The sequence below is a fragment of the Aulonocara stuartgranti genome (assembly GCF_965226115.1).
Source record: "Aulonocara stuartgranti genome assembly, chromosome: 7".
In the NCBI taxonomy this organism is placed as follows: Eukaryota; Metazoa; Chordata; class Actinopteri; order Cichliformes; family Cichlidae; genus Aulonocara; species Aulonocara stuartgranti.
The window spans coordinates 14768801-14795797 of record NC_138945.1 but is presented as its reverse complement, the minus strand read 5'-3'; the positions used below and the strand labels follow the sequence as shown (position 1 = coordinate 14795797).

At 40.7% G+C, this 26997-nt stretch overlaps 1 protein-coding gene across 2 annotated transcripts in view; it reads left to right on the top strand.

Moving 5' to 3' along the window:
• ap3b1a (adaptor related protein complex 3 subunit beta 1a) overlaps window positions 1-26997 on the top strand; it is a 60033-nt gene that overhangs the window by 24795 nt on the left and 8241 nt on the right. For both annotated transcript variants that reach the window (XM_082542020.1, XM_082542019.1), the window contains exons 17-26: window positions 600-730; window positions 1932-2076; window positions 3080-3254; window positions 5443-5569; window positions 7033-7081; window positions 10313-10416; window positions 19772-20000; window positions 23606-23690; window positions 24359-24456; window positions 25870-26008. In XM_082542020.1, the coding sequence (XP_082398146.1) occupies window positions 600-730; window positions 1932-2076; window positions 3080-3254; window positions 5443-5569; window positions 7033-7081; window positions 10313-10416; window positions 19772-20000; window positions 23606-23690; window positions 24359-24456; window positions 25870-26008 (1282 nt within the window). The remainder of the gene's footprint in view (window positions 1-599; window positions 731-1931; window positions 2077-3079; window positions 3255-5442; window positions 5570-7032; window positions 7082-10312; window positions 10417-19771; window positions 20001-23605; window positions 23691-24358; window positions 24457-25869; window positions 26009-26997) is intronic.

Below are 26997 nucleotides of genomic sequence, written 5' to 3'. Positions count from 1 at the left end.
TTTCAAACCTAGTGGCTCTATTTCCTGCAGTATGCAAAGTTGATTCAGGCTGAGGTTTTATTATTCTGCTGTGTGTGTGTCTCTCTCTGAAGGGCAGTTAGGTCAGAAACCTTTACCTCACACTAATGAGATGGGTAAATTATTGCGCTCATGCTAACCTTTTTTCCGGCTTTCTCATTTAGCTGTCTTTTCTTTCTCTCCCCCACTTGACACCAGAGAAAAGCTGCCTTCTACAACATTAACATTCCAGCTCAGTTTGCACTTACTGGATGTTTATGAATGTGTTAACGGCCTCTGTCATTCTTAATATTCAGAAGTAGTCCTTTTTTGTGGTTGGCAAATCACACCTCCCAGAGCACACGCACTGATTGTCTTCTTGTGCCGCCATTTGGGAAGGCAGAGCAGGGAGTGTGATCACGTGTTATCATAGACAGAGAGGTGACGGTGCTTGGTGGAGAAGATGCCACTATAAGCTGTTTCCTTCATTTAGAACACAGTGAGGTCATTGCTGCCCCATCCCATTTCTCCACCACTTATTAAACTTTTTTTTAAAAACTTTTTTATTTTTTCCCCATAATTTTTCTTCTTGATACTTTCAGATCGAGACCGTTACCAGCTGGGCACTCTCTCCCACAGTCTTAACCTTAAAGCCACTGGGTACCAGGAGCTCCCAGACTGGCCTGCTGTTGCTCCCGACCAGTCTGTGAGAAATGTGGAGATTGTTGAACCAGTAAGAAATCCACCTTCCTAAACGTCTTTACACACCAGATGTGTAAAATTCAGGAGACTATTTTACGCATTAAAAATGTTTTTTTGGACTCACTTATATTTAATGCGGTCACTTTTTGTTGTTGTGTTTTTCACAGTGGGTTTTTTGAATACACATTTTCTGCAAAAACACAACACACTGAGTGTGTGTATATGTTACATGACAAGTTCAGATGTGTTGCTTTTTTGCCTTTTACACACTCCTCATCATATTTGCAGTATTCAAGATGTGTAAAGAAAAACGTGAGCCAAATCAGACATTCAAAACTAGCTCAAATGCGAGGAAACTCATGCCCTTAGGGGAGGAAAGAGAATGCACCACATCTCAGTCCTGATTCTAGAAGTCATAGGCTCTCTGTTAACATTATGAAGCATTTGTCAGGAAAAAATGAGAAGATCATTGGTTTTACCTCCAACTATTACTTGGCTGACTGGAGGGGAACTCCAAACTGACTGTTTTTAAAGGTGACAAGTTTTCCTAATTTCCAGCTGCAAATCTTTATTCTTGTTTTCAAATTACACTTCAAAGTAGTTCTCATTTGCTGCATACTTGGCCTTTGTGCAGCACCTTAGATTATTCTGTGAGGATTTATGAAGTGGTGCATTTTTCTCATTTTTCCCACATTTTATCAGTCAACCAATGACTGAGCAACACAGAAAATATAGAAAAGAAAACGTAGAAAAGATTTATTTATATTTTAAGCATGATCATTTACAACCTTTATAGAATTATTCTTGTGTTTAGTTTAGTTTTTATTTTGTGAGGGACATTATTGCTTTAGCATTTTCTCTCAGGTTTATCACTGTTACTTTGTGTGTCTCCTGATACAACAATAAGCAGCAATAAAGCGGTGGTGTCAACAAACTTAAGTCTGAGCTTTAGCAGAAACATATTTGGGGATTTGGTGGTGACGACATACTGCTAAAAACTCCTTTAATTGAAAAAGCCACTGCTGGTTTTGCTTAATTGAGTACATTTAGGAAGCCTGTGTGGAGTGACCAGCAGCTACACAACGTGCAAAATGTGAACATGCCTCTGTTACGTGTTAGGAATCAGATTTTTATAGATTCTAACTCATGCTTAAATTGCATGAGTTAGAATCTGAGTTGAGTTGGATTCTGTAGTTTAACCGGTCCATCTTCCCTCTGCTGTGTCCGTTTAGCTGAGAGAGTCGGCACTAATAGTTGGGAAGACCAAACAGCCTAAATCTGACAAGTTCTACTCAGATGATGAAGATGAGAAAGAGGAGGAAGGATCCGACAGCAGCGGCAGTGGAAGTGAAGACAGCAGCAGCAGCAGCAGCGAAGGTTTGTTTCTATCTGTCCGATTTAAAGTTTCCCCTTTTATGAGGCCTAGTTAATGTTGTTGGTTATTAGCATAACCAACATTAGCATGACTGGTTGATTTAGTGACACACTCATTATTTGAGGCCATGATCCGACTATCCTGCACGGGGCAAAGCATATCAAAGTTTGGTATCTTGTTTAGAAGCTGGAGGTGTAAAGCACAGCAAAATTTTCACTGCGTTAAAACTTCCTGTGTGTATGGTTCTCGATCCATGCATCCATTTTTATTTTAATTTTTTTTACCATTTATCAAATCAAATCTGAGATGCAGGATCAGCAGTGTTGTAGACACAAGCAAAATAGAACACACAACATTTTACTAAGCATAATAACATTAAACTATACAGATTTGTTAATGTGTTTTTCATTTTGATGTGTTTTCAAAAGTGTTTGATTTTAGAAATGTGTCTCTAATTTTATCCTTCCGTCTATTTTTCTGATGTTTATCCAGGTCTGGCTAACTGATCATTTTGAGAATTTACAAATTTGAGCTGAACAACATTTGATGTTGTTGTGCTTTTGGTTTGGAATATATTAGTGTTGAGCAGCAGTCATTTCAGAGTCCTGATGATTGACAAGCTGTTAGCCAGTGAAGTTTTAGATCCATCCCTCATTCATCACGTGCAGTTGCAAAACAACCAACTAAAACTTAAAGAGGGGCCTTCAGAAATAAGTAGTAGCTGCAGCACAGATCAGAGTCAGCAGCAAACAGTGAGGCTGGTAATTGATAAATAAAATGACAAAAATCGTTTGTATTTGATATACAGGTGGAAATGGTGCCCCCCCCCCCCAAAAAAAAAAAAGCTATAAATGCATACTATAAGGTGCTAATTGACTGTCAGTACATTTAGTGGCTGTTGCTGAAGAAATTAAGATCATAAGTAATATGAAAGGAAATTTCAGCAAAGAATAAAGTCTGATTTGTTTTGGGTTTAATATGTACAGTGTCCATGTGTCTGTACAGAATCGGGCAGTGAGAGCGAGGAGGAAAGCAGTGAGGATTCAGAGAAGACCTCCAGTGATTCTGGAAAAAGCTCCAGTGGATCTGAAAAGAGCTCCAGTGAGTCTGAATCAGATCAAAAGAAGAAGAAAAAGACCAAGAAAGCACCGCAGAAGAAAAGCAAGCCTGCTGGTGACAGGTACACTGAAATCCCTGCTGTCTGTCACAATCTGAAAGCATAATTTTTCTTCCCTGCAAAGGCGGCGTGTCCAGATGTTACCTGCGTCTTTCTCTTCTTCTCTTTCTGGCTTTGCTAATTAAGCAGGTGTGTGTTTGCCAGAAACACGTAGTCAGCAACAAATGTGCCCACGATTCTGCTGCATCCGAGCAAACTCCATCTGTTGAAAGATTCAGCAGTTTATATTATTCATCACAGCCCACTCACAGTTACAGTTCTTAATGCTCAGTTGTAGCTTTCCTCCACTAAACCCCTCAGACTTGATATGTCAGGATTTACATTAGCACCTATAGTGTGGATAGAGGATGCAAAATTTGCTCAATCATATTTTTAAAAAAAGGACATTCAAAACAAAATGTGACAATCAGAAAATGTTGTAAAATCTCAACTTAAAAAAAGGTATAGCTGTATTCAAACTGGCATGTTTATGGATACCGGAGTAAAGCCTAGCAGTCGTCCAGCTCGAAGCCATGGTCTTTGTGCCAGAGTCTTTGTCTCATCTACTTCTAAGATATGCGAGGGGCATGGAAACTAAATCCAGTGGATCTCTTAGAAGGAAAAAACCAAACATTATAATGGTCTGTAGCTACGCAGCCCCATACACAACCAACTGTACTGCACGGTGTATTTTGACATCTTTCTGTCAAAACCAGCATGAACTTTTTCTGCAGTTTGAGCTGCAGTAGCTCCTCGTCTGTTGGATCGGACAACACGGGCCAGCGACCTTGGCCACCCATGACTGTAGTTTGTGTTTTTTAGCACTGTTACTTGGATCAGTTTTCATAGATACTGACCACTGCAGACCAGGAACACCTGACGAGAGCTGCAGTTTTGGAGAAGCTCTGATCCAGTCGTCCAGCCATCACAATTTGGCTCTTGTCAAACTCTGAAATCTTTATGCTTGACAATTATATTCATCAACTTTGATAACAAAATGTCCACCTACTCCCTAATGTGTTGTCCCACCCATTAGCAGGTGCTATGATGAAGAGATGATCAGTGTTACTCACGTCACCTGTCAGTGGTCAGAATCCTTTGCCTGATCGTTTATGTTTCTAGTTAAAGTCTTCTGGGAGATTCACATGGAGGGAAAAAAACATCATACACACCTGTTACACTCTATATGCACCATCTCCCTCTCTCACACACACACACACACACACACACACACACATGATGGCAGCACTGCTGGAATATTGTTAGCGCGAGTTCCATTAACAAGCTAATCAATGAGAATTTTCCTCCAGTAGCGTAACCCACATTTACATGGCTAATGGATAATGACTTTTGATTGGTCATTTAACAGCCCGGTGTTACCAGTGAATGAGATTTGAGTCATTACTACTGAGTATGCTCACGTACACTCTCTTACACACTAGCAAATTTAGTTTCTTATGCACTCTACTTCATTTGCTCATGGACACACAAACTCACACCGAATGTACCTGATTTCACTGTGTGACAGGCCGGCGGCTGACCCTGTTCTCTCCATTAGAGAGTATAATTAGAGCAACTCACCCCAGTGCTCAAACACACACAAACACGCGCACACACACATACACACGGTAATTAGAGCAGCTCACCCCAGTGCTTCCACAACAAACACAGCATAATGCCCTCATTATGGCCCAGTCATTTCAGGCAGGGCCTAATCAGGCCCACAGTGATTTATATCACTTTTTCCTGTTCGCAGCAAATGAAATCTGTAGGCCAAATTAATACTGGCTTTTCATCATCGCCCAAGTTAAAAAGCCAGTTACCGTCACAATTCCCGTCATTAATTTAACGGCTGAAAATCCCAGGCAGGCGGAGTAAACACTCATTATCGGGACAAATTGAAGAGGGACAGCAAGACTGAAAGAGAGAGGAGAAAGATGGAAAAAATCTTTTTGAGTAAATGCAACATTGAATTAACTTCACAAACAAAAACAGATTGATCTTTGTTGTTCTAATCGGGGCTGAAGCTTTCAAGTTGGATGCAAAATAGGAAAACAATAGCACCAAGTTTGTTTTATTTGTTGGCTTCCAGACTGTTTTATATTATGGAATAAATAAATATTTTACTTTTAAGAAATAATGGAGAGTGTTGGGTCTTTCTGTTTTAATGTGTGTTCTCTGACTACTAAGCTCATTTTGTTTTCTTCTTCAGTGACTCTGATGAAAATGGCAATGGACCTGTAGGCCAAGCTAGCAGCTCATCCTCTGAAAGCTCCTCAGACTCTGAGTCAGACTCGCCCGCACCCAAGAAGAAGACTGAAGAAAAGGCCAAGCCCAAGGTGACGATATAATGCATGGATGAAGTGGGCCTATTTGGATTTAACTGCGAGTGAGAGTTTCTAACTTTGAGAACAGAGGCTGCCAACAGCATCAGTGCAGTTCCACCAAAAATAAAATGCATTTGCTTTTTCCAAAGATGGTGGGGTCGTGGGTTGTTTGCAGTTCGTTGATCTGTCGTTTCAGCCTGGATCAAATGACCCTCAACTACTGCTTTGTTGTACAAGGTTGAGGCTGATTCTGCCCACACCGCTTATCTTCTGTTGGACAGTAGCGCATGCCAAAAATCATGTCGCATCCACTGGCACGCACCACTGTTTTGCCTTGGCTTTTTATTACGTGATTATAGGATTACTGGGGATCGCTCTGTGTCATTGCAATATCTCTAAATTGAATGCAATTGAATTGAACTTCAACTTATTGGTCGCTGTAGTTGCACACGTTTGCAATAATGGCCTTGAATCAGTGTCTTTGTAGAACTTCTTAGACTATTAAAAATACACATTATAAATGAAATTTAAGGGGAGAAAGATTCATTATGCAGTGCTAAAGAGAAGATAATGGTATAAAACAATACAGGAAAACACACCTTTGTCACATTATAATGTATGATATTGTACTATATTTACAATGCATAATGTCTAAATCAGTATAGAGTATGATATTAGGATAATGGCCCTGCTCTGCTTAGCCTTCTAAATATTAATGTGCAGTTCTCGCAGCGAGTTTTTGTTCTGTAGGTGCACAAGAGCTTCTAAATCAGGATTTATACCTTGGGATATGATTTGGCTCCACTATACCACCTTTTGTTTTTTCCCTTCCAGCATTTCATTTGGCCCCTTTCAGCTCTTACAATCTTTTTCTTATCTGTTTTGCTCATCACATTATTTCTCGCCCTCCGTTTGCTTTTCTGCGCTATGAAATTCTCATTTCATACGCTTTGTCATTTGGGCATGGCTTATGAATTATGCATCTCTACCTTTCTTTCTACACCTCTCTCTCTGTCTGTCTTGCTCTATCACAACACCCACAAGGTTTCCGTCTCTATTACCACCACCGAGCGTCAATCAGAGAAAATCTGATAAGATACGGCCTCTAACTTTATGGTTTGTTTTCACTCATATCACATTGGTTTTTTTCCCCCCTCCCTATCTGCTCAGCTTGGGCTATGCAGAGTGGAATTTTATGGCTCTTTATGCGATGTGAGTGGTGCCAGGTTGGTTAGTAGGGTATGGAGAAGGAGCGATAAAAGCCCTCTTACGTTTAAGCACTGTTTTATTGTCAACACCGTACAAGCCTGACTCAGTTGCAGAGGGTGGTGAGTAGCAGTTGTGACTCAAAATGACATGTGACCGGTCACTGAAAATTCCAGACATGTTACCCGTGAACGTGGGATGAATGTGTTCAGAGACACTGTTGGTGAAATTGAAATTGAAACCATCATGTTGTTGTGCTTTCTTTTTAGGTGGCAGTGAACTCCAAGAAGGAAGTCTCTTTACTGGATCTAGATGACTGTGAGTTTTCCTACAGTTTCCGCTTGCATAAACTCACATTAACAAGAGCAGCAGGCTTCACAAAAAAACCTCTGATGTGTATTCTATTTCCCCACCGCCCAAAGTAGCAAGCAGACATAGATGATCAAGTCCTGGTGAGGAGAACTGAATTGTACCAGTTAGAGGTAGAGAAAATATTGGACTTGCATTAATCGCTTGGCTAAAAATAAAGTGCAGTTCATTGGAGAACTGTAGTGTAGGCATTCACAACATCACGTTAGAATTTGTAGTAGAGTTTAAATATTTACAACGTGTGGACCAAGAGGCGGAAACCTCAGCTGAAAAAATGAAGCCAGAGTGCCAAAAACTGCAGTTTAGTTCAGACACTCCCAACTTTGCAGCATGGAAAAGCCTTTTTAACTGTATAGCTAGTTTCCCACCTCATAACAGCTCTGAGTGAGGTGAATTTATGTATAACTCGTCCATCTGGAGGATTATGTCCAGATGTCCTGACACAGGCAGCTGCAGCTGGTCGCTATCATCTCACCTACTGAGTCACTGACCTGCAGCCCTCTATTTTGCGCCTTTGAAGCATCTTAATGGATTGTCTTGCTAATATTGCTGTGAGGTAAAGACTGCCCAAGAAGTTTTAGCTTCAGGTCTGTTGAATGAAATTCGAGTGTTTTATTGGTCTATTACTTTGCACTAATTAGCTGATATGTGTATATGTCTGATGCATCTGCACAGTTTATGGAGACAGCTTGCTAACCAATTTTCCTGGAGTTATTTGATAAATCGCTTCTCCTCCAAATGAGATCATCTCTGGCTCCAAAAGCTAACAAAGCATTGAGGTTTCAAAATGTGTTCCATCTTTTATACTCTCTACAGGGAGTGCAGAATTATTAGGCAAGTTGTATTTTTGAGGAATAATTTTATTATTGAACAACAACCATGTTCCCAATGAACCCAAAAAACTCATTATTATCAAAGCTGAATCTTTTTGGAAGTAGTTTTTAGTTTGTTTTTAGTTTTAGCTATTTTAGGGGGATATCTGTGTGTGCAGGTGACTATTACTGTGCATAATTATTAGGCAACTTAACAAAAAACAAATATATACCCATTTCAATTATTTATTTTTACCAGTGACACCAATATAACATCTCCACATTCACAAATATACATTTCTGACATTCAAAAACAAAAACAAATCAGCGACCAATATAGCCACCTTTCTTTGCAAGGACACTCAAAAGCCTGCCATCCATGGATTCTGTCAGTGTTTTGATCTGTTCACCATCAACATTGCGTGCAGCAGCAACCACAGCCTCCCAGACACTGTTCAGAGAGGTGTACTGTTTTCCCTCCTTGTAAATCTCACATTTGATGATGGACCACAGGTTCTCAATGGGGTTCAGATCAGGTGAACAAGGTGGCCATGTCATTAGTTTTTCTTCTTTTATACCCTTTCTTGCCAGCCACGCTGTGGAGTACTTGGACGCGTGTGATGGAGCATTGTCCTGCATGAAAATCATGTTTTTCTTGAAGGATGCAGACTTCTTCCTATACCACTACTTGAAGAAGGTGTCTTCCAGAAACTGGCAGTAGGACTGGGAGTTGAGCTTGACTCCATCCTCAACCCGAAAAGGCCCCACAAGCTCATCTTTGATGATACCAGCCCAAACCAGTACTCCACTTCCACCTTGCTGGCGTCTGAGTCGGACTGGAGCTCTCTGCCCTTTACCAATCCAGCCACGGGCCCATCCATCTGGCCCATCAAGACTCACTCTCATTTCATCAGTCCATAAAACCTTAGAAAAACCAGTCTTGAGATATTTCTTGGCCCAGTCTTGACGTTTCAGCTTGTGTGTCTTGTTCAGTGGTGGTCGTCTTTCAGCCTTTCTTACCTTGGCCATGTCTCTGAGTATTGCACACCTTGTGCTTTTGGGCACTCCAGTGATGTTGCAGCTCTGAAATATGGCCAAACTGGTGGCAAGTGTTATCTTGGCGGCTGCACGCTTGACTTTTCTCAGTTCATGGGCAGTTATTTTGCGCCTTGGTTTTTCCACACGCTTCTTGCGACCCTGTTGACTATTTTGAATGAAATGCTTGATTGTTCGATGATCACGCTTCAGAAGCTTTTCAATTTTGAGACTGCTGCATCCCTCTGCAAGATATCTCACTATTTTTGACTTTTCTGAGCCTGTCAAGTCCTTCTTTTGACCCATTTTGCCAAAGGAAAGGACGTTGCCTAATAATTATGCACACCTGATATAGGGTGTTGATGTCATTAGACCACACCCCTTCTCATTACAGAGATACACATCACCTAATATGCTTAATTGGTAGTAGGCTTTCGAGCCTATACAGCTTGGAGTAAGACAACATGCATGAAGAGGATGATGTGGACAAAATACTCATTTGCCTAATAATTCTGCACTCCCTGTATGGTGTGGGACTGTATTTAACCATATAGATGTCAGTTCATGTATCGGCTTACAATTTGTAGGTAATCATCCTGTAGAAAACCTTTGCTGAAACTCATCTCACATGTCCGTGCACACATTTGCTGCACGTTTATCTGTGACTGATGCAAGCTATCAAATATAGAAAGCAAAAATGTCATTAACTTCTGTCTTGGACATAACTCAGTATCTGTGGAACTCAAGGGAGGCATAAAAGACGAATGCTTACAGGGATTTGTAGGATGATGATGAAAAAGAGCTCTAAACTTTTTGTTCATTTCTTCAGTGGCAAAAAGAATTCAGAGTGTTTACAGTTCCAACTTCCAAAATCAATGCAAAGTAAAACACCACAGTTTTTATGTGATATTAAAAAGTGCCGTTCAGCTTGTGTGGAACAGGAGAATCACAGTTTGAGGAGTAGTTTATGTTAAATTGTGTGTCTAACTCTGCATCCAGATAATCTTCATGTTTTGGGGTTTGAATCAGGTTTTCCTAAATTACTTTTTGACACAAGATCCCATGACCCTGTTGACATTTATATCAGTATGACTGCTCACGTTCAATGCTGAAATATTTTTATACGTCAGTTTGCTCTGACATGTTGTGACGTGACTTAATAATAACACTGGAGTAAAAGTTAAACAGCCTTCAGTTGCTTTCTTTTGTCATAAAGTATTATTATTATTAATATTGTAATTATATTTTAAAAAGTAACTTTGTGTGCGACATCGCTGTAGTACCGTAGCTTTAATAATCTTTACGTTGTTGTTGTTTTCTTTGCGTTCTTTAGTTTCTCCTGCACCCACCAACGCACCAAAGCCTTCTGTGCTCTCTCAAAGTCTGCTGTCCGACCTCGAAGGCCTTTCTCTCTCCAACATCTCCTCCACTGTGCAGGTTAGTGTGTGTGTGTGTGTGTGCGCGTGTGTGCATGCGTGTATTAGATGCACACAGGCTGACATTTCCTCCATCAATGTGTGTTGAGAGTCAGTCGTTCCTTTCTGTCTGACACTGACAGTACAGCAGAGCAGCATATGAGATGGTGAAATGAGCCTCACTCCCTTGTGGAACATTTCTGCTCCAGACGCCAACTATTGACCTTTTCTGCCTTGTTATATTTATAGCAAGTCAGGATGGTCCAACAGCTCTCGTTGTTTCCTGTATCTCTTATAGTCTGTCTTTCTCACCGTCACTGTCTTTTGCACTTCCACACCCTTGATCTCTATTTCTCTCTCGTCTCTGAGTCCATCCCCTCGCTCTCTCGCGCGCTCTCGCTCTCGCTCTCTCTCTCTCCCTTATTTCTCTCCTCCTCCTGTGTCACCCTCCATCTCTCTCTGTCAGATGTTGTGTCCCTTGTGTCCTCATGTTGTGTATATCTGATGGTTGACCTTTCCCAGTGTGACGGCTCCTTTCTCTCCTCAGTATATGAGCGACTCTGCATGTCTGTGTATTTTGTATCTTGTCTCCCTCCTGGGAGGGAAATGTCCAGACTATTCTTTGTGCTGTTGCTGTGTCTTATTTTGTGACACAGCTGTATGGAAACTCTGCTCTTTGACAATGTCACATCAGAAGGTTAGAATCTAATTGAGTAGTTTTGTTGTTTGTGGGCTGTGAGTAATGATTATCGTTCTAATACAAAGCTATTTATTGATTTCAACCTTGTAAGCATGGCATAGCTTGCTTTTCCCAAAGATATTAGTTGGTGAAATAAATAACAGATAATCTATTAACGTTTTTTATTTTTATTTTTATTTTTTCAGTGAATGAATTCCTTAAACCGCTTAGTTGTTGTTATATTTTATTACTTCAGTGTCTAGTTCCACTTGTTTTTGGGGATTTTTATAGCTTCTTTGTACATGCAAAGGGTAATTTACTACTTCAAAAAAAGCTGAAGCTGAATTACCTAAAGTTTTTAGTCTAGGTGTTTTCCCCCATTACTTCTTTGCCACTATAATCCATTACTAGAAGCTCTTCTACTAACTAACAATTGCCTTTTGCTCACTTTTGTCACCCTCACCAAAAGTGACATCAAAACTGCTCACTGTGCTTTAGTGTCATTTCAACTTGTCATTCACAGTTTTTGTCCCAGCTCAAAGACGTGAGCACGATTTTTGTCGCACTTTACTGCGATTTCAACGACAGGAGCTCAGAGATTCTCACGTTACACAGAAGCAGAACAACAGTAAAAAAAAAAAAAGAGGAGACAGTCAGGTGAAGTGTTTGAAAAACAAAAAACAGTTGCTGTGCTTCCTGTTTTGACTTCGTCTTGCATACAGTGCTGATACAGAGGTTTTTATGTGAGTGGTGAAACCTATTGTTCATGAGAAGACTGCAGTGGGCCCTCTGGCACCACAGCACCACAGTTGGCACGCAACACAATGAATACAGTGACCGTAATCGAGGCATAAAATAACTGTATAAATGTAATTTGTTGACTATAAACGTGAACCCCGACTCTTCCTGAACTACTGGCATCCAAGGAACTGAAGACTGAAGTGGATTGCTATAATAAAGAAGGGCTGAGCGTGGGTTACTATGTTTTTATGTTTCATTTTGTTTTGTTTTTTTTGCTTTTTGCTCTGTAAACTCCGCTGACTTTTTGTTGTCATCACAGGCGTGTAAATGAGCTTCCTTTGGTCTCTTTAAAAGTGACTTTAGGCTGTCTCTAACTTTTTGTACACCCAGATTTAACTGTGTGTGTCTGTGTGCGCACTCCCAGCTTATGTGAATGGCCTCTGCTGCTGTGCGTTGGTCTGTATTCTAAGTTTGCCCGTCAGTTCTGCTCGCCTGTCAGTCAGTATGATTGACAGCTGCTCTCAGGCCAGCATTTATGCAGCACAAGTCTTGTTAGCCAATCTCTCCTCAGGTGAAGGCCAGGGAGTAATAGAGAATAGAAATGCAGATTAGAACAGGGAACTTTTTGCACATCAACATCTGATTTAGAGTCAATTCTATGCATAAATACATGATGGGCAACGGGATTCATAGACAAGGGTAAATAACCTCACCTTTATTCACGCACGCCCCTCCCCATGCATGCTCTTCAACAACAGCTCTTTCCCACACCCACACACACACACGTTGGCCCCAGTGTCATTTCTATTTCTCAGCAATCTGCCCACAGAGGCAGCGAGTCTGTCTCAGCTGAGTGCTCGGGCCTTTTTAGAGAATTACTGCATGGTTATCAAAGGCATTTAGATTAACCCTGGCCACTGTCTTTGACCCACCTCCTCCTCTGTCTCCTCCTCCTCTCCTCAGCTTCTTCATGCTACCGCTCTCTCTAATAACATTTTGACATTAGGATCTCTCACAAATGCCTCTTAAATCCTCCCCACCATCGCACCTCACCCCCAAACCTCTTCCGACCGCTGTCCGTGTGTGCGGCGGGGTGGCTGAGGCTGATAACTTTTCATTCATAATTAGCAGTCAGCGAATGGGGCTGCGCTGGGGGGAAATTGAACTGTCAGCGGCGGGGCGCGGGGCATTTGACCCCATCACACCCAGAGGGGGCCATCATAATTTGTTCATTTGGTGTCCATCAGGCGGACGCCGGCTCGCCCCCTCCTCCTCCCTCGCCTCCCTCCTCACCCTTCTGACCTCCCCCGTAGTGGGCGCTCTGGGTTCACATCTAATTATGAATCAGCAAAAGGACCTCGAGCGCCACGAATATAGAAGCTCCTGCCCTCCAAACCTCCTGCTGCCACTCAAACTGCGGAGATTGCGGCTTAAGTAGGAATAAATGCCCACACGGAAGCAGCCAGTCAGTGTAGCCAGCAGGTAGTTTGGGAAATGTTTGTATTTTAATGGCGACTGCCTTAGCCACTTCTTGCTTATTAATAAGTTTGTTTCAGGCGCAATTCATTTTTCTATATCTATTTTTATATATATAAGCATTTTATCTTTTTCATATAGGTTTTGTTGACGCCTTTGGTCTGGCGTGATTAAGGTTATGACCGTGTTCTCTCAAACCTCTAATGATCATATGTGTGTTTTCATTAACAGTTGACACCTAAACTTGTCTTAGCAAAAACACTTTGCCATTTAATTAATGGGGGCCACTGCTGTAAGCTCTTAAATCTTTATTTTTACAGTTATTAACATAATTGCTAGGCTATTTTTCTGCCTTTTACTGTCCATTTCTCACAATACATCATGTTTTCTCATCCTCAAGTTAAGGTTACAATAGCATTAAAATGCTTGTGAAGATTTGACCTCCATAAATAATTGGACTTTAATAAAATATGTGATTATAAGTGTATTTTCTGAATTGAACTACAGTACGTTTTTCCTATTGTGTTTCTCAAATAAATGTGCAGCTGACACCTACATAGCTAACTGTCAACTGCTTTCCCTTAACCAGATGTTAAAATATTAATTAAAATGACAGTAAAGCATAACATCTAAATCAATTGTAATTGACTTGCAATTGCTTCAGACTACAAGTCACATTTTTCATATACTTATAGCTGTTTAGCCATGGATGTGAGACAGACAGCTGAATTACCAATTAACCTAGTATGCATGGCAGTGGGACTTTGGGAGAAAGCTGGAGTACCCACAGTGGCAAAGAAAAGCCCCACCTGGGGTATGAACCAGGAACTTTCTTGCTGTGAGGCAACACAGTTAATCCCTACAGCACGGTGCCATGCATAAGTAGTAGTGGGTTACTATTTGTGGGTGACCCACAATACCATGTGGGACAGTGTGACAAACACAGACATAAAGCAAATGAGAGTAGGCAAGGCAGATGTGCTGTAACTTGATATGATGTCAAGTTTTAATGGCTTTTTGCTTTTAACATAACAAACCTAAGGATACAAGAATTGTGTTCCCCCAGTAGTGTCCAATAAAGAAAAAACACAGACAATATTTGGGTCAGCAGTGCTTTGTAGGAGTTGAGTGCTTGAATGGCTGACAAGTTTGTTTGAAGAAGTGAATAAGGTAACCGTGTCAGTAGTACACTCTGTCTTCTCTGCAGCAATGGCTATGTTAGAGGAGCAGCATGTTGAGTGCTTAAAAGTAAGTGTTGAAGATTTAATAGAAGCTCTTATCATGAAAGCTTTGTGACCAAATCACGAAGTCTTTCTGTGAATAACAATGTGTACTGTTGGGAAAATATCCAAGTATATGCGAGTTGCTTCCTTATTCTTATGCCAGAGTAAATGTATACTCTTATCATCCACTAGTATCTGTGATTTATAAGCACGTGCATACATCTGTTAGTATTCTTTAATCCTGATCCGAGTGTCTGTGAAAGTTGTGTCTAGTTAAAATTCATGTTTTTGTATTTGGCTCTGAGTAGAGCTGAACTGATTATCTGATTAGAATCGGTCATCAAAAAAGGTTTCGGCACACAATTTTAATAGTCAAATGGTTCAAATTTGACGGCTGCAGCTATTAAATCCGAACACTTGCTTTCGTAGTCTTCAGTTCTAGTGTTTTGATTCAATTATTGTCCAAGTTATTAAGTGTTAATGCAGAAAATAATCAGTTGCAGTTGAAGATCTTTTGACTATGCTGCTAATTCAAAGAAAGTGTTGACAGGCTGTTAACAGCACTTGCAAAACTCGATGAAGGACACCTCTGTTTCTGAATAACAGTCCTCTATTATTGCTAATAGTCTTTAATGGAAAATTTCAAAATTAATCATTTTAGAATACCTAATTTACAGACAAATTGGCATAAATGAACTAACCTCTGTCTATATGCGCCAGAGAGACTTCTTGTTACATTAAAGTAGTTTTAGGAGGCTGTAGTAACATTTATTTAATTCAATTTGCAGTCAAGGTCCTTGTGACGGCCCTCAATTAATTGTCATCTCCTGACTGAAGGGAACAATTAGGCCCTAAAGTCAAACACATGTCCCTCACCTTAATCCTCACAACTCTTGTAGAGCATAATGGAATCCGGTGTCTGAAAAACAGAAATGGATTTTCAATATATGCCCATACATCTCTGTACGCCTCACCATGCTTTCTTTGAAATTGGCCTTCTAATACACACAGCACAAGGCTGCCCGGCTCTGGTTAGCCCTTTTGAATATGTCAGCGGGATTTTCAGGTCATTTGCCAGAGAGGATGCTGGGAACGTGTCGTCCGGGTTCTGAAGGTGACTGGTGTCTGTGTCATCCATCATGGGAGCTTCCTTTAAGTTGATGCATAATAGAGCCTCTCAATCAACTTCCTCGCTCATTGTCACCTCCCTCCTTCCTGTCCAAGGTGGAGACTGAGAGCCAAGCTCAGAGAGGCGGGGAGGGAAAAAAGGCAGACTGACAGAGAAGTCAAGGTTACATTCCTCTTCCCTTCTTATTTACACTTGAGGTGTTATGGGCTTGCACCGCATAACAGGACAACAATGGATGGAAGGGTGAAGCGGCTTGCGTGGGCACTTGTGTCAGGCTCTAACTGTCCGCTGTGTCAAATTGGTGATAATAAGCAGTTTGAAACCCTGTCCTATCGCTGTCCGTCCCTCCTGCCGCCTGCTTGGGGCGAGGCGACAGATAAGACCTTGAAACAGGATGTGTCTGTCAGGGAGGTAAATCTCTGCTGTGATGGGGTGGCAAACATTACGACGAGCTTTATCGACACCGACTGCTCTGACACATCCAAAAGTGGCCCAATAAATTTGCGGGCCGGCGGTGGCGTGACGGGCGCTTGTGGGGGCAGAGCAGCGTTACAGCGCAGCAACAAATGTTTGTTTGACCTCCTTTAGAGACGGCGGTCTGGGGACAAGAGACGCTGCGAGCATGTCACGAGGCCGAGGGGAGATGATGGTGTTGTTGTCAGAAGAGTTTATTCTGTATGTGTTCGTGGTTATGAATTTGTTGATACTGGTGGCAATAAAATACATAAATGGCCAAAAGTCTTTTGTTACTACTGAAGAAGTAAATAATTGAAAATAAGCCACAGATGTCATACTTAGTAAAAGTAATACTTGATATAATATTTATTGAATCCTACTATTAGCAGCAGATGAATGTTAAAGCTCTGATGTTTACTTACCTGTATACTTGCAGAGGCACTTACCTATTTAAAGGTGACTGTTTTAGCTTTTATTTGTTTCTGAAATGGCAGAGTTGAATCCAGTTGAATTCATTTTTATTTATATTGCGCCAAATCACAGCGACAGTTGCCTTAAGGCACTCTGTAAGGTAAAGGCCCTAAAACAATAGAAAGAAAACATATGACTTTCTATGAGCAAGCTCTTGGCGACAGTCGGAAGAAAAAACTTTTTAACAGGAAGAAACCTCCAAGAGAACCAGGCTCAGGGAGGGGCAGCTATCTGCCATGGCCGGTTAGGGGTGAGGGGAGGGACACGGGGCAAAAGACACACTGTGGACGAGAGCCAGAGATGAACAGTAACTAATGATTCAATGCAGAGTGGTATATAAACAGAGAGAGTGAAAAGAAGTGAGTGAAGAACAAATACAGTGCATTATGGGAAGCCCCCAGCAGCCTAGGCCTATTGCAGTGTAGCTAATGGAAGGGCCTAGGAAGCATAACTAAGCCAGCAGTCTCAGCAAAGGTCTACAATGAGGTGATTATAAAAGCAAAAGAATGAATTCAGTGTATTACCATTTATCTGACTCAGCCAACAGCGCAGGCTTCAGACTGATCTTTGGTTTCTCCTCTTGTACCAAGGCGACATCAGCTTGGAAGGGATTTACGTGCATCTGAGGCAGAGCTGAGTTTACCTGAGTCCACAAGCACTGGGTTCTCTTTCTGGGCATCCTGGACGTTATTTGAAGTTGCAGAATGTCATGGTCACGGCGTGGTCTCTGGTTGACATGCTGCTACTAATCTGTGGATGTCCCTTTTAAAGCAGGGGTGGGCAACTCCAGGCCTCAAGGGCTGGTGTCCTGCAGGTTTTAGATCTCACCCTGGGTAAACACACCTGAATCACATGATTAGTCTTTTACCAAGCCGCTGGTGAACTTCAGGACACATTGAGGAGGTCATTTTGCCATTTGAATTAGCTGTGTTGGATCAAGGACACATCTAAAACCTGCAGGACACCAGCCTGGATTTGCCCACCACTACTTTAAAGAGATGAGAGCTACTAGCTAACCTTTAAGGCCTGGGAAAAGAAACTTATGTCCCATGGGTTAATGTTAATCCAGGGTCAATCCACTGTGTACATCAGATTTTAGGCTCAATCTGCCGTACTCGTTAGCTGAATAAAGCTGTTAAATTTTGTTTGTATAGTATTTGTTGAAACATATAGAGTTTTCTGTCATATATACACTAAAGTGATGAGTGGCCACATTGAACAAGTTTCATATGATGGTCAGTGTATAAGTGATCCCTGTGAGCAAAAACTCTGAAAACTTGATTTCAGATGTTTTTTTGTTTTTTCTTTCAATCTTTGGTTTGTATGATGTCACTAAGAGGAGATATCCTTAATGCGGTCATCTCAGGCACACAGCTCTGGATGTTAAAGGGAGAGGTACTGAGAAAGTTATTCTGAGCCTTCAGTCTCATAAAGCTTCTCTAATAGTCCCGAGATGGAGCGTATGCAGTAGGAAATAAGCAAAGAAGACTATGATGCTGTCTAATTTACATTTTGTGTCTTTGTTTGTTCATCAAATTTATCCAAACTGTCAGACTTTTTGCTTCTCAGCACGTTGCTCCAAGAGTACAGCGATAGTGCCTGATTTCGTCTGATCGCTTCCTCGAAAGCGAGCACATTCAGACTCGTCTCGGCAGCTCTCGTCGTATGTCAAAGCGATTCTTCATCCTCACGCAGCACATGACAAGGCGAAGGATTCCTTTTACATTTCCCACCCAACTGAGAGCGCTCTGGCAGCGCGTTCTACTTTAATAAAACAATGCACGCTGACACTACTCAACACGCTGAGATATACCATCAAGCCCGCCCCTTTCCACAGTTTCCTCGCATTATATTCTTAGTCATATTCAATTAACTCAGTTAGTTGAAACACCTCGCTTAATCATTTATTTACAGGATCTGTTTTTCTTCCACTGCTTGTTTTGTTTGTTTTTTTCTTTTGCCATTCATTTTGTTACTCTTGTGACTTATTTGAGTTTTTTTTTTTTTTTTAATCTCTTTCAGGTGATAAATAGATTTTTTTTTTTTTTTTTTTTGTTAAGTCTCTGTACTCATCATTATTTTCACCAGAATGACATGCATCTGTTTAGGCTCTGTGCTGGTGTGTGAGTGCATTCAGGTGCTAATTGTTTCAGAGGGTGTGAAAAGGCTATATCTGTCTCATGTTTTTAACTAATTAGTGCTGTCATTCCAGACAGAAGAGCCTTTGACTTCTATTGACTGTTAAACTACTGAAAGCTGTTATACTTTGGAGATTTTTTTTTTTTTCAAACTTAGTGTTTTTTTTCCTCCTACAGCAGAGGTGTGTCTGGTGTTTGTGCACATGATGATTTTCCCCCCCACTTTGCATTGTGTAGTGTACCACTGCTGGCTGTCCTATCTTCTCTATCGAGAGCATCTGATAAAAATCTCAGCCGCACCGGTTGTTAACAATTTTTATTCTAGTAATGAGATGTTTAATTTTTACATTTTTTAAAAAAAAACATTCAACCACACTCTTCCCCCTCATTTCATGTCTGTATGTTTTTTAAGTTAATGCTGTTTTCTGCCTCTGAAAAGGTAAAAGCCCCTTTAAAAGGCCAGCGAATGGCAGTTTTGGCCCATGCAGGCACTTGTGTTTCTTTTCATTAGAGGTTGTTTTTATTCAGCCTGGGTTGACTGAGCATCCAGCCCATTTCCACCTAACTGGGCTGATTGGAGGGCATTTCTTAAATGTGCTCCTCTTTATCCTACAGAGTTAATAAAGGGAGCTTTGGGGTAGGAGAGCGGGCAGCCAACACTTCGTCCCACATCGCTAAAAATGCAGCCTTTTGGCCGCTGATTGGATGAAATAAATTGTGTGAATATAGGTGATGGGCAAACCGAGGATTTGTATTAATTTGACTTTTTGTGTTGATGCATTTGCGCTGTAATGTACAAAGCAGTCTCTGGTTTTGTGTTGATTCAGGAAGCTTTACGCTGTTGGGTAATGTGCTGCATTTGCGGTTTTGTTGGGTGTTTGTTTTTGTTTTTTAATCATCAGCAGGCTTTGGTTCATTCCTGCCCAAACTGGAGTTTATTACTATAATGATCATTTTTTTATGATTTGATTTTTTTTTGTCAGCATTGTTTGTTTCCTCAAAATGACTCCAAAAAACCCACATTTAGAACCAGTGATATATCCCTGTTTTATATGTCCTTCCAGGTCACCACTTCATCTTTTGGCCCTTTGAAAACCTATGAGCTGCTTCACCATATGACAGGAAAAGGTCTGTCGGCCAAGTACCATTTCCCCAGGCAGCCATGTTTGTACCAGCCCAGTATGGTTGCAGTACAAGTCATACTGACCAACAGCTCAGACCACGCCCTGGAGGAGATCCATATAGGAGACCAGAGCCCTGCAAGCCTGAACATCCACTGCTTTAACACCATTGGTGAGTTTGATTTCAGTAAATACTCCACAGTGGGTCATCACAAACCCAGTAAATAGTAAGCACACTACTTATTTTTAATCAGGATGGCACATGTTCAGCATTGTCTTATAATTAAAGTAGGTCATGGATTTACATCAGTGCTAACAAAAGAAATTCTGTAATTCTTCTACACTAAGGATTACAGTTTTAAATCTGTGCTAATGATGTATCGTCTCCTGAAGTGTTCTTCCTTAGCATGCTTTGTTGTGCTTCTGCAAGCTGTTTTTAGTTGCTTATAAACAAAACTTTTACTACTTTTAGTAATTTAGTTACAATACATGTGTCGAGGGGTTTCACTGGAGGAAGCTTTTTTTCTCACAAGCAAAAAAGATCAGTGACCCAAAGTGTGTGAGTGGCAGCGATAATAAGAGCTGTTAGAATTCTGCAAATACTAACAAAAATACTATCACTGCTTCCTTTATTACTTCCTTTAGCTTTTAATACACTGGGCTAGCTTTTATTACAAGAAAGGAGATAATTCTATCCCTTGTACTTTTAATCTGGCAGATGTGCTGAGAACCTGTCAGGGAGCAGTGCAAGTTTACTCAGATTCTCTGCTCTTCTCTTTTGCTCAGTCCTGATAAGTCTTTCTTCACACCTTGTTTGAGTCAGCAGCCACTTCAGTCTGAGTTTAGGCCTCCTAGAGTCTGCCTGTAGGACAAGCAATGACCATACCACAAACCTGACTTTTAAACCAGAACAGCACTCTAAGCTTTAGATGTTTTTCATGTTGTGTAAACTCATTTAAATGTTTTTTTTTTCTTCTTGCCGTTTTATGTCATCCTGCATTAGTTAAAGTGTTTGTGGCAGTATTACTGTCACTGAGTCCTTGATGTTCTGGCAGCGGTGGTGAGGTCTTTGTTTTTCAGTCAGTGGATTAACCGTTGGTCTGGATAGTGACTTAAAAGAATTCCTTGATCTGACCAGTACACTCACAATCAGGTCACTCCTGATTGTGCACAATCATCTTGTGCAGTTGTTTGTTTTTGTTAAATGGATATTAATGAATGTAATAAAAAAAAAAACTGTAACCTCTCATCAGCTAATGACACCATCTCATTCCCTGAGCCTGAAAACAGCCAACGTTACTTCAGCTAATCCCTTTTCTAATCATTACAAACAAACATACACTCACACCTATTGCCCTTACACACTCTTGTATGATGACTACACTTGGTATATTCCATTTGTGTAGACACACACACACACAAAGAGAACTGCTGTGCGTCAGAGCATGTTAAAACTGTCAGTTTCGGGGAGATTGATTGGGCATTGAAGAAACTCGAGCAGCCAAACAGTTTCTAATTTGGATCAACTGAGCCCGGCGAGTGGGCGGCTGAACTTTATTTGGATAATTTGCAGAGGACGAATGCAGACAAACCTTAATGTGTGGTGAGGAGAAATACATGACACAGTTTGTATTTAATATGAAATCTTGCCCTTTGATTACTTGATTTGTTTACCGACATGTTCCTAAACCAATTAACAGCTTTTCTGTTAACTCATTTGGAACAAGTACTTTACATGTAGCTTATCTCAATATGGCCAAAACAATTATTGTAGATTTAGATTAGTGGATATGTACATTACATGTGTAGGTGTAATGTAGATTATCTTCTTCCCCAGTCCGTGTTAGATTATCTCCAATTTTTACCCTGTGTTAGAATCAGTTTGAGATTGGGCGGACGGGGGGATCAATGTGGCCCAAATTTTAAATACTAAAACAAGAATAAACTGTTCCTTTGCTACTTGTTTAGAGGTCCTTACACCCAGCTGAGTGTTCACAACCCAGTCGATATTCTTCTTAAAATAAAATAAATAGCTAATAGTAGAGCTGGGCGATATAAGATTTTTTCTTATCATGATATGTTTTTTTTTTTTCATTTCAGGCGATAACGATATCTATCACGATATAAGCCAAATAACTATATTTGTAAGATTTAAATGTGCTGTTGCTCACAAGTAAAATGTGAAATAATCAGCAGCTTGTTTTGATTTAAATATTTATTTCCCATAATAAGTTCAACAGGGTAGATGTACTTAAGGAACATGAGACTTTTTCAGATAAATAAAGGCAAATATTGCAAACTACACAAAAGGCAGCCGCTAAAGCGTTTAAGTTTCAAAATAGAACAAACGAAACAGACTAAATTGTCAATTCCACTTAGAAACAAAATATTAATTCTAAAAATAAATCTTAGTTTGTTTTACAGAAGAACAGACAAAACTGACTAACTTTTGTCAATATCAAATAAACTGAAAACTCAAAGGAAATTCTCAATCTCTCCTTGTTGTATAGCTTAGCTTTTCAAACAGTTTTAACAGTTACTTTAGTCTGACAAAAGCCGAATGACGAATTAGCGCTTCCAGTCAGAGATTGAGCATGCACCGCTTTATTGCATTTCCAGACTTGCTTTCGGCACAATTTACAGTGCGCGCTACTCTGTTTTTTGTCAGACTTGAAATAGCAGAAATACCTTCACACTACGGAACTTCTATGGCTCTTCCGTTCAACAATCTCTCCGGCGTTGGAACCATCATCTGTTTTCTCTTCGGTAACCTTCGGTCACGCTCTCGGTTGATTTTTCTCTAGTCAGCACACTCATTTCCTCCATTACCCGGGCGGCACGGCGGCTGGCTGCTTACCAAACAAATACACATGTGCGGCTTGGCACTTGTGCTGTACGTAACAAAATCACGTGACGTGACGCTGCGGCTGTGATTGGTTCGGCTCTGCACTATTTAATTTGGATTGGCTGTTCTTCTTCTTCTTCTACTTCTTTTTTTTCTTTTTTTTTGTTTTAAGAGGACGAGAGATGAGGCCTATCGCAATAGTTTAACTTTTCTATCGAGAAAAAGTTATTTCGCAATACATATCGTTATCGTTCTATCTCCCAGCTCTAGCTAATAGTGCACATTGCTTATTTATTTGTGTACAGACTCAAAGACCCTAAAGACAAAGCAAACACTTTACTTGATTTAGAGCCCATCACAGAAGGCTGGATTGGAGGGCGTCCATGACGGCTCTGTTTTTCACTGGGTTTCCACTTCCTCCTCCTCTTCTATCTGTGGAAAGAGTTGTACAGTAAACGGGCCTGCTCCACAGAGAGAGAAACGCAGGCCGAGTAGGGAGGCGTGCAGGATGTTTCTGTCTCTCTGTGTTCTTCTCATCGTTAACCTCCCACTCCTCCTCTTCCTCCATCACCTCTAGCATTCAGCTGTCCAGATTCACTCTTCAGCATTTTTGGCTTTGCTTCACTTCTGTCTCTCTCTCTGTGCTCCCTTTGACAAGCCTGTTGTTTTGGAAATATGCTAGTCCTTCATGTTTTTTGTTTTTTGTAGCTGAGGCTGAGGTGTGTGGAATGAGATTGAAGGATAGATTTCTCACACACGGTGGCCTTGCTTTGTGAAGTAGAAAACACAAGTGGTGTGGATGCCTGTCTGTTCCACTCTGCTGCTGCCCCCACCTCCCTTCTCTCCACCTTCCCCACACTGCACACTGTGCCCTTGTCACTCACTGATTCCTTTGCTCCTCTTGTCTTCCCTCCCCTCTTTTCCACTCTCAGAGCGGTTGGAGCCAGGGGCCTCGGTGACGGTATCCATGGGTATTGACTTCAGTGACTCGACACAAGCAGCCAACTTCCAGTTGTGGTAAGACAGCCTGACATCCACTCATATTCAGTCAGGTGTGGTTCCCCCCCACCCCCACCCCAAAGACCTTCAGTTGTACATCTTCCTCACCACCTTTTTTCTGCTCCTGTTCATCATCGCAGCACCCTTACATGTCATTTTCTCTTATGTTCCTTTTTCCTCTCTTTGTGTTCTTTGTTAATTCTCCTTTTCCTACCTTTCTCTGTGCCAGCACTCCCAGGTGAGACATCAGGCACAATTGATCCTGGTTCACTGGAATAACAATTATTCCTCCAGTAATCAGCCCTAGCCCAATCAACCTGCTGAATGCCATTGGCACCGCTGTGCAGCCGATCAATAACCTTATCAGAAAATCAGTTTGAGATTGGGCGGACGGGGGGATCAATGTGGCCCAAAATGCCATTCACCCAGCATGGTTTACAAGATGATCAGAGAAACATTTCATACACAAACCGAGCATACATACACAAAAGTGCACAGATGTCTTAAATTATGCAGCAAAAAAGCAGTAAAGTGTTTTTGTTTGTTTGGTTTTTTGTTTGTTTGGTTTTTTTGGGGGGGGGGGGGGGGGCATTTTTGCTTATTTCTTTGTAAGAATCTGTTTTTGCTTTTTCTTCTGTAAATAAATCATTTGCTACTGTGGTATGTGTGTGTTTATCCTTCCTCAGCACCAAGGAGGACCAGTTCAGTGTGTCCATCCAGCCTGCTGTAGGAGAGTTGTTAATGGTCAGCACCATGACAGAACAAGACTTCTGCAAGGAGCAAGGTGAATTACTGTGTGACTCAAAGATTATTGTCGAACGAAGTAAAAGTGTGTCTTGTTTTTCCGTTCTGTTAGCTGAAATGAAACAAGGTGTTTAACACACAGAAGCAAACAAATTGAACCAAATTGAATCAAATCACCATATTTTGAGATGGAAATGTCAATTCATGATATATACTGAAATTATTATAATCTCACAAGCACATTAGCAAAACTGGCTGATGAATTTGAGAGAAGCAAATACATTTAATAGATCATATTTAAGATTTTGCTGCGCTTATCAGCAAATTTCACTTTGTGTATTACCTTCAAATGAAACCATTTAAACTGTTTTTCCTCTACTGAGGATAGTTGAGTTTTTCAGATGTTGTACTGTCAGGGTGTTAAAATATTTGGCATCAGGCACTGCTCGAAGCAGTCAGGAGCTCTGAACGGCTCAGAAACTGAGCAGACACGGTCAGAACAGCAAAAGAGATTTTAGCCACCTGAAGGAAGCCGTAGGTTTTTGCTGTATTTAGAAGATTTCTGCTGCTGCAACTGCCATCAGGCCACGCTATGGCAAGATGTTTTTGACAAATCGGTAATGAAGCTTCACAGAAAATGAGAAATATGAATGACTTGATTGGTTAGTTTGCAATATTGTGACTTTGTTGTTCTGATTGTGATTGATAGATAGATACAAAATACACACACACACACACACACACACACACACACACACACACACACACACACAGGCAAATGTTAAATTTAGTCAATCACTAATCAGCATTTCCTTTCCTTTTCTTTCTTGGTCATTAAAACACTGCTTGCTTCTTTGAGGCACTTAACAGTATTTCCAGCACATACAAACACCTGTAGAAGTGCATGCTGTTGTCGCTATTGAGACTGGAGAGTGTACTCTCATATCTGAGCCATCAGTGTGCTCTTAAGTGCCTCCTAAATGCTGCTCCTGCATTAATTAAGTTTCATTCAATGTGCTTTTTTTTTCCTTTGAGTGCCTCTGAAACGCAGACAAAAGAATTTAAAAAGAACAACTTGCTTTTCAGGACCATTTTCTCTCTAGCAGATTTATCATTCTTAAAACCAAATGAGTGGAGTTTAATTCTTATGGTAATAGGTTTTTAATATATTTGTCTCTTTTATTTTTACCTCACCAGTGATTTTCTTTTAAACTGCTTGCTCATTGCTGAGTGTTCATGAACCAACCAGGGAGTCTGTTTTTGCTTTATTGATGAAGGCATTATTTCATTGGGAGGTTTTAATCTTGAAACCTGATTCCACAGTACTGCACAGCTAGGGTTGTGGTTTTTTTTTTCTATACTTGACTGTGGACTTTTGTGTAATTTTGCACTTACTGATTTAAAAATGCCGAACTATATTTTTATTGGTGGCTAAACATTTTGATCTTCTCAGGTAAGCTCCAGGGCATGAATGAAGCATCTGCAACCATCACCATGGCAACAGCTAATGCATCCAGGCAAGCCATCAACAAGCAGGTCCTGTCTGTAGCCAACGTAGGAGAAGTGCCTTCCAGTCAAAACAACTTCAGCAGGTAAAGGTCATTCACATCTCCATTATTATCAAGCTCTTTTTCTTGCTATAGATTGGACCTGCAAATAGATTTGAGATTTTCTTATATAAGCACTATGATTTTTTTTTTTTTTTCAGATGTGTGTTTTTTGGGTTGTCTACCACCAACAGTTGGTTAGCTTAGCAAAAAGACGTGAAATAACGTTTGTGTGCCAAGTCAGTACAGACTCGGATGGCTTTAGCGTTTGGCTTAAGGGTCACTGTTAATTGTCCTTTACCAAAGTTAACTTGAACTGTAGTTATTCCTTCAAATACAAGGTGATTTTATTTCATCACTTAAGTCTTGTTGAGGTCTTATTTTCAAGGGAGAATACTAGTTACATAAAAGATTAAAAGAACCACTGTGACGACACCCACTGGATTATGGAATATCAGTTTGAAGCCTTGAGATTACACATGGCACACTGCAGCAACTCAATTCATTTAGGCATGTAGTCAGGATGTTCTGCTGAACTTCAAACTGAGCATTAGAATGAGAAAGAAAGGTGATTGAAGTTACTTTGAATGTGGTATGGTGGTTGGTGTCAGATTTATCCAAGTCAACCAGCTCTAGAGTTTAGAGAAATGCTACATCCAGTGAGCAGCAGTTCTCTGGGCGATAATGGTGGTTGGTGCTAGAAGTCAGAGGAGATTGAGCTTATAGAAAGGTGACAAACTTTTTAACAACGTTTTGCATAACAGCATCTTTGAATGTGCAACAGATTAAGCCTTGAAGCAAGATGGGCGACAGCATCAGAAGACATTCCTGTCACCTAAAAACAAGAAACTCAAGCTACAGTTTGCATTGGCTCACCAAAATTGGATAGAAGATTGCAAAAACATCGTCTAGTCTGATGAGTCTTGATTTCTGCTGCGATACTTGGATGGCAGGTTCAGAATTGGGTCTAAACAGCATGATGGTGTTGGTTTATTCTGTCTGATATCAATGGATCAGGCTGATGATGGTGGTCT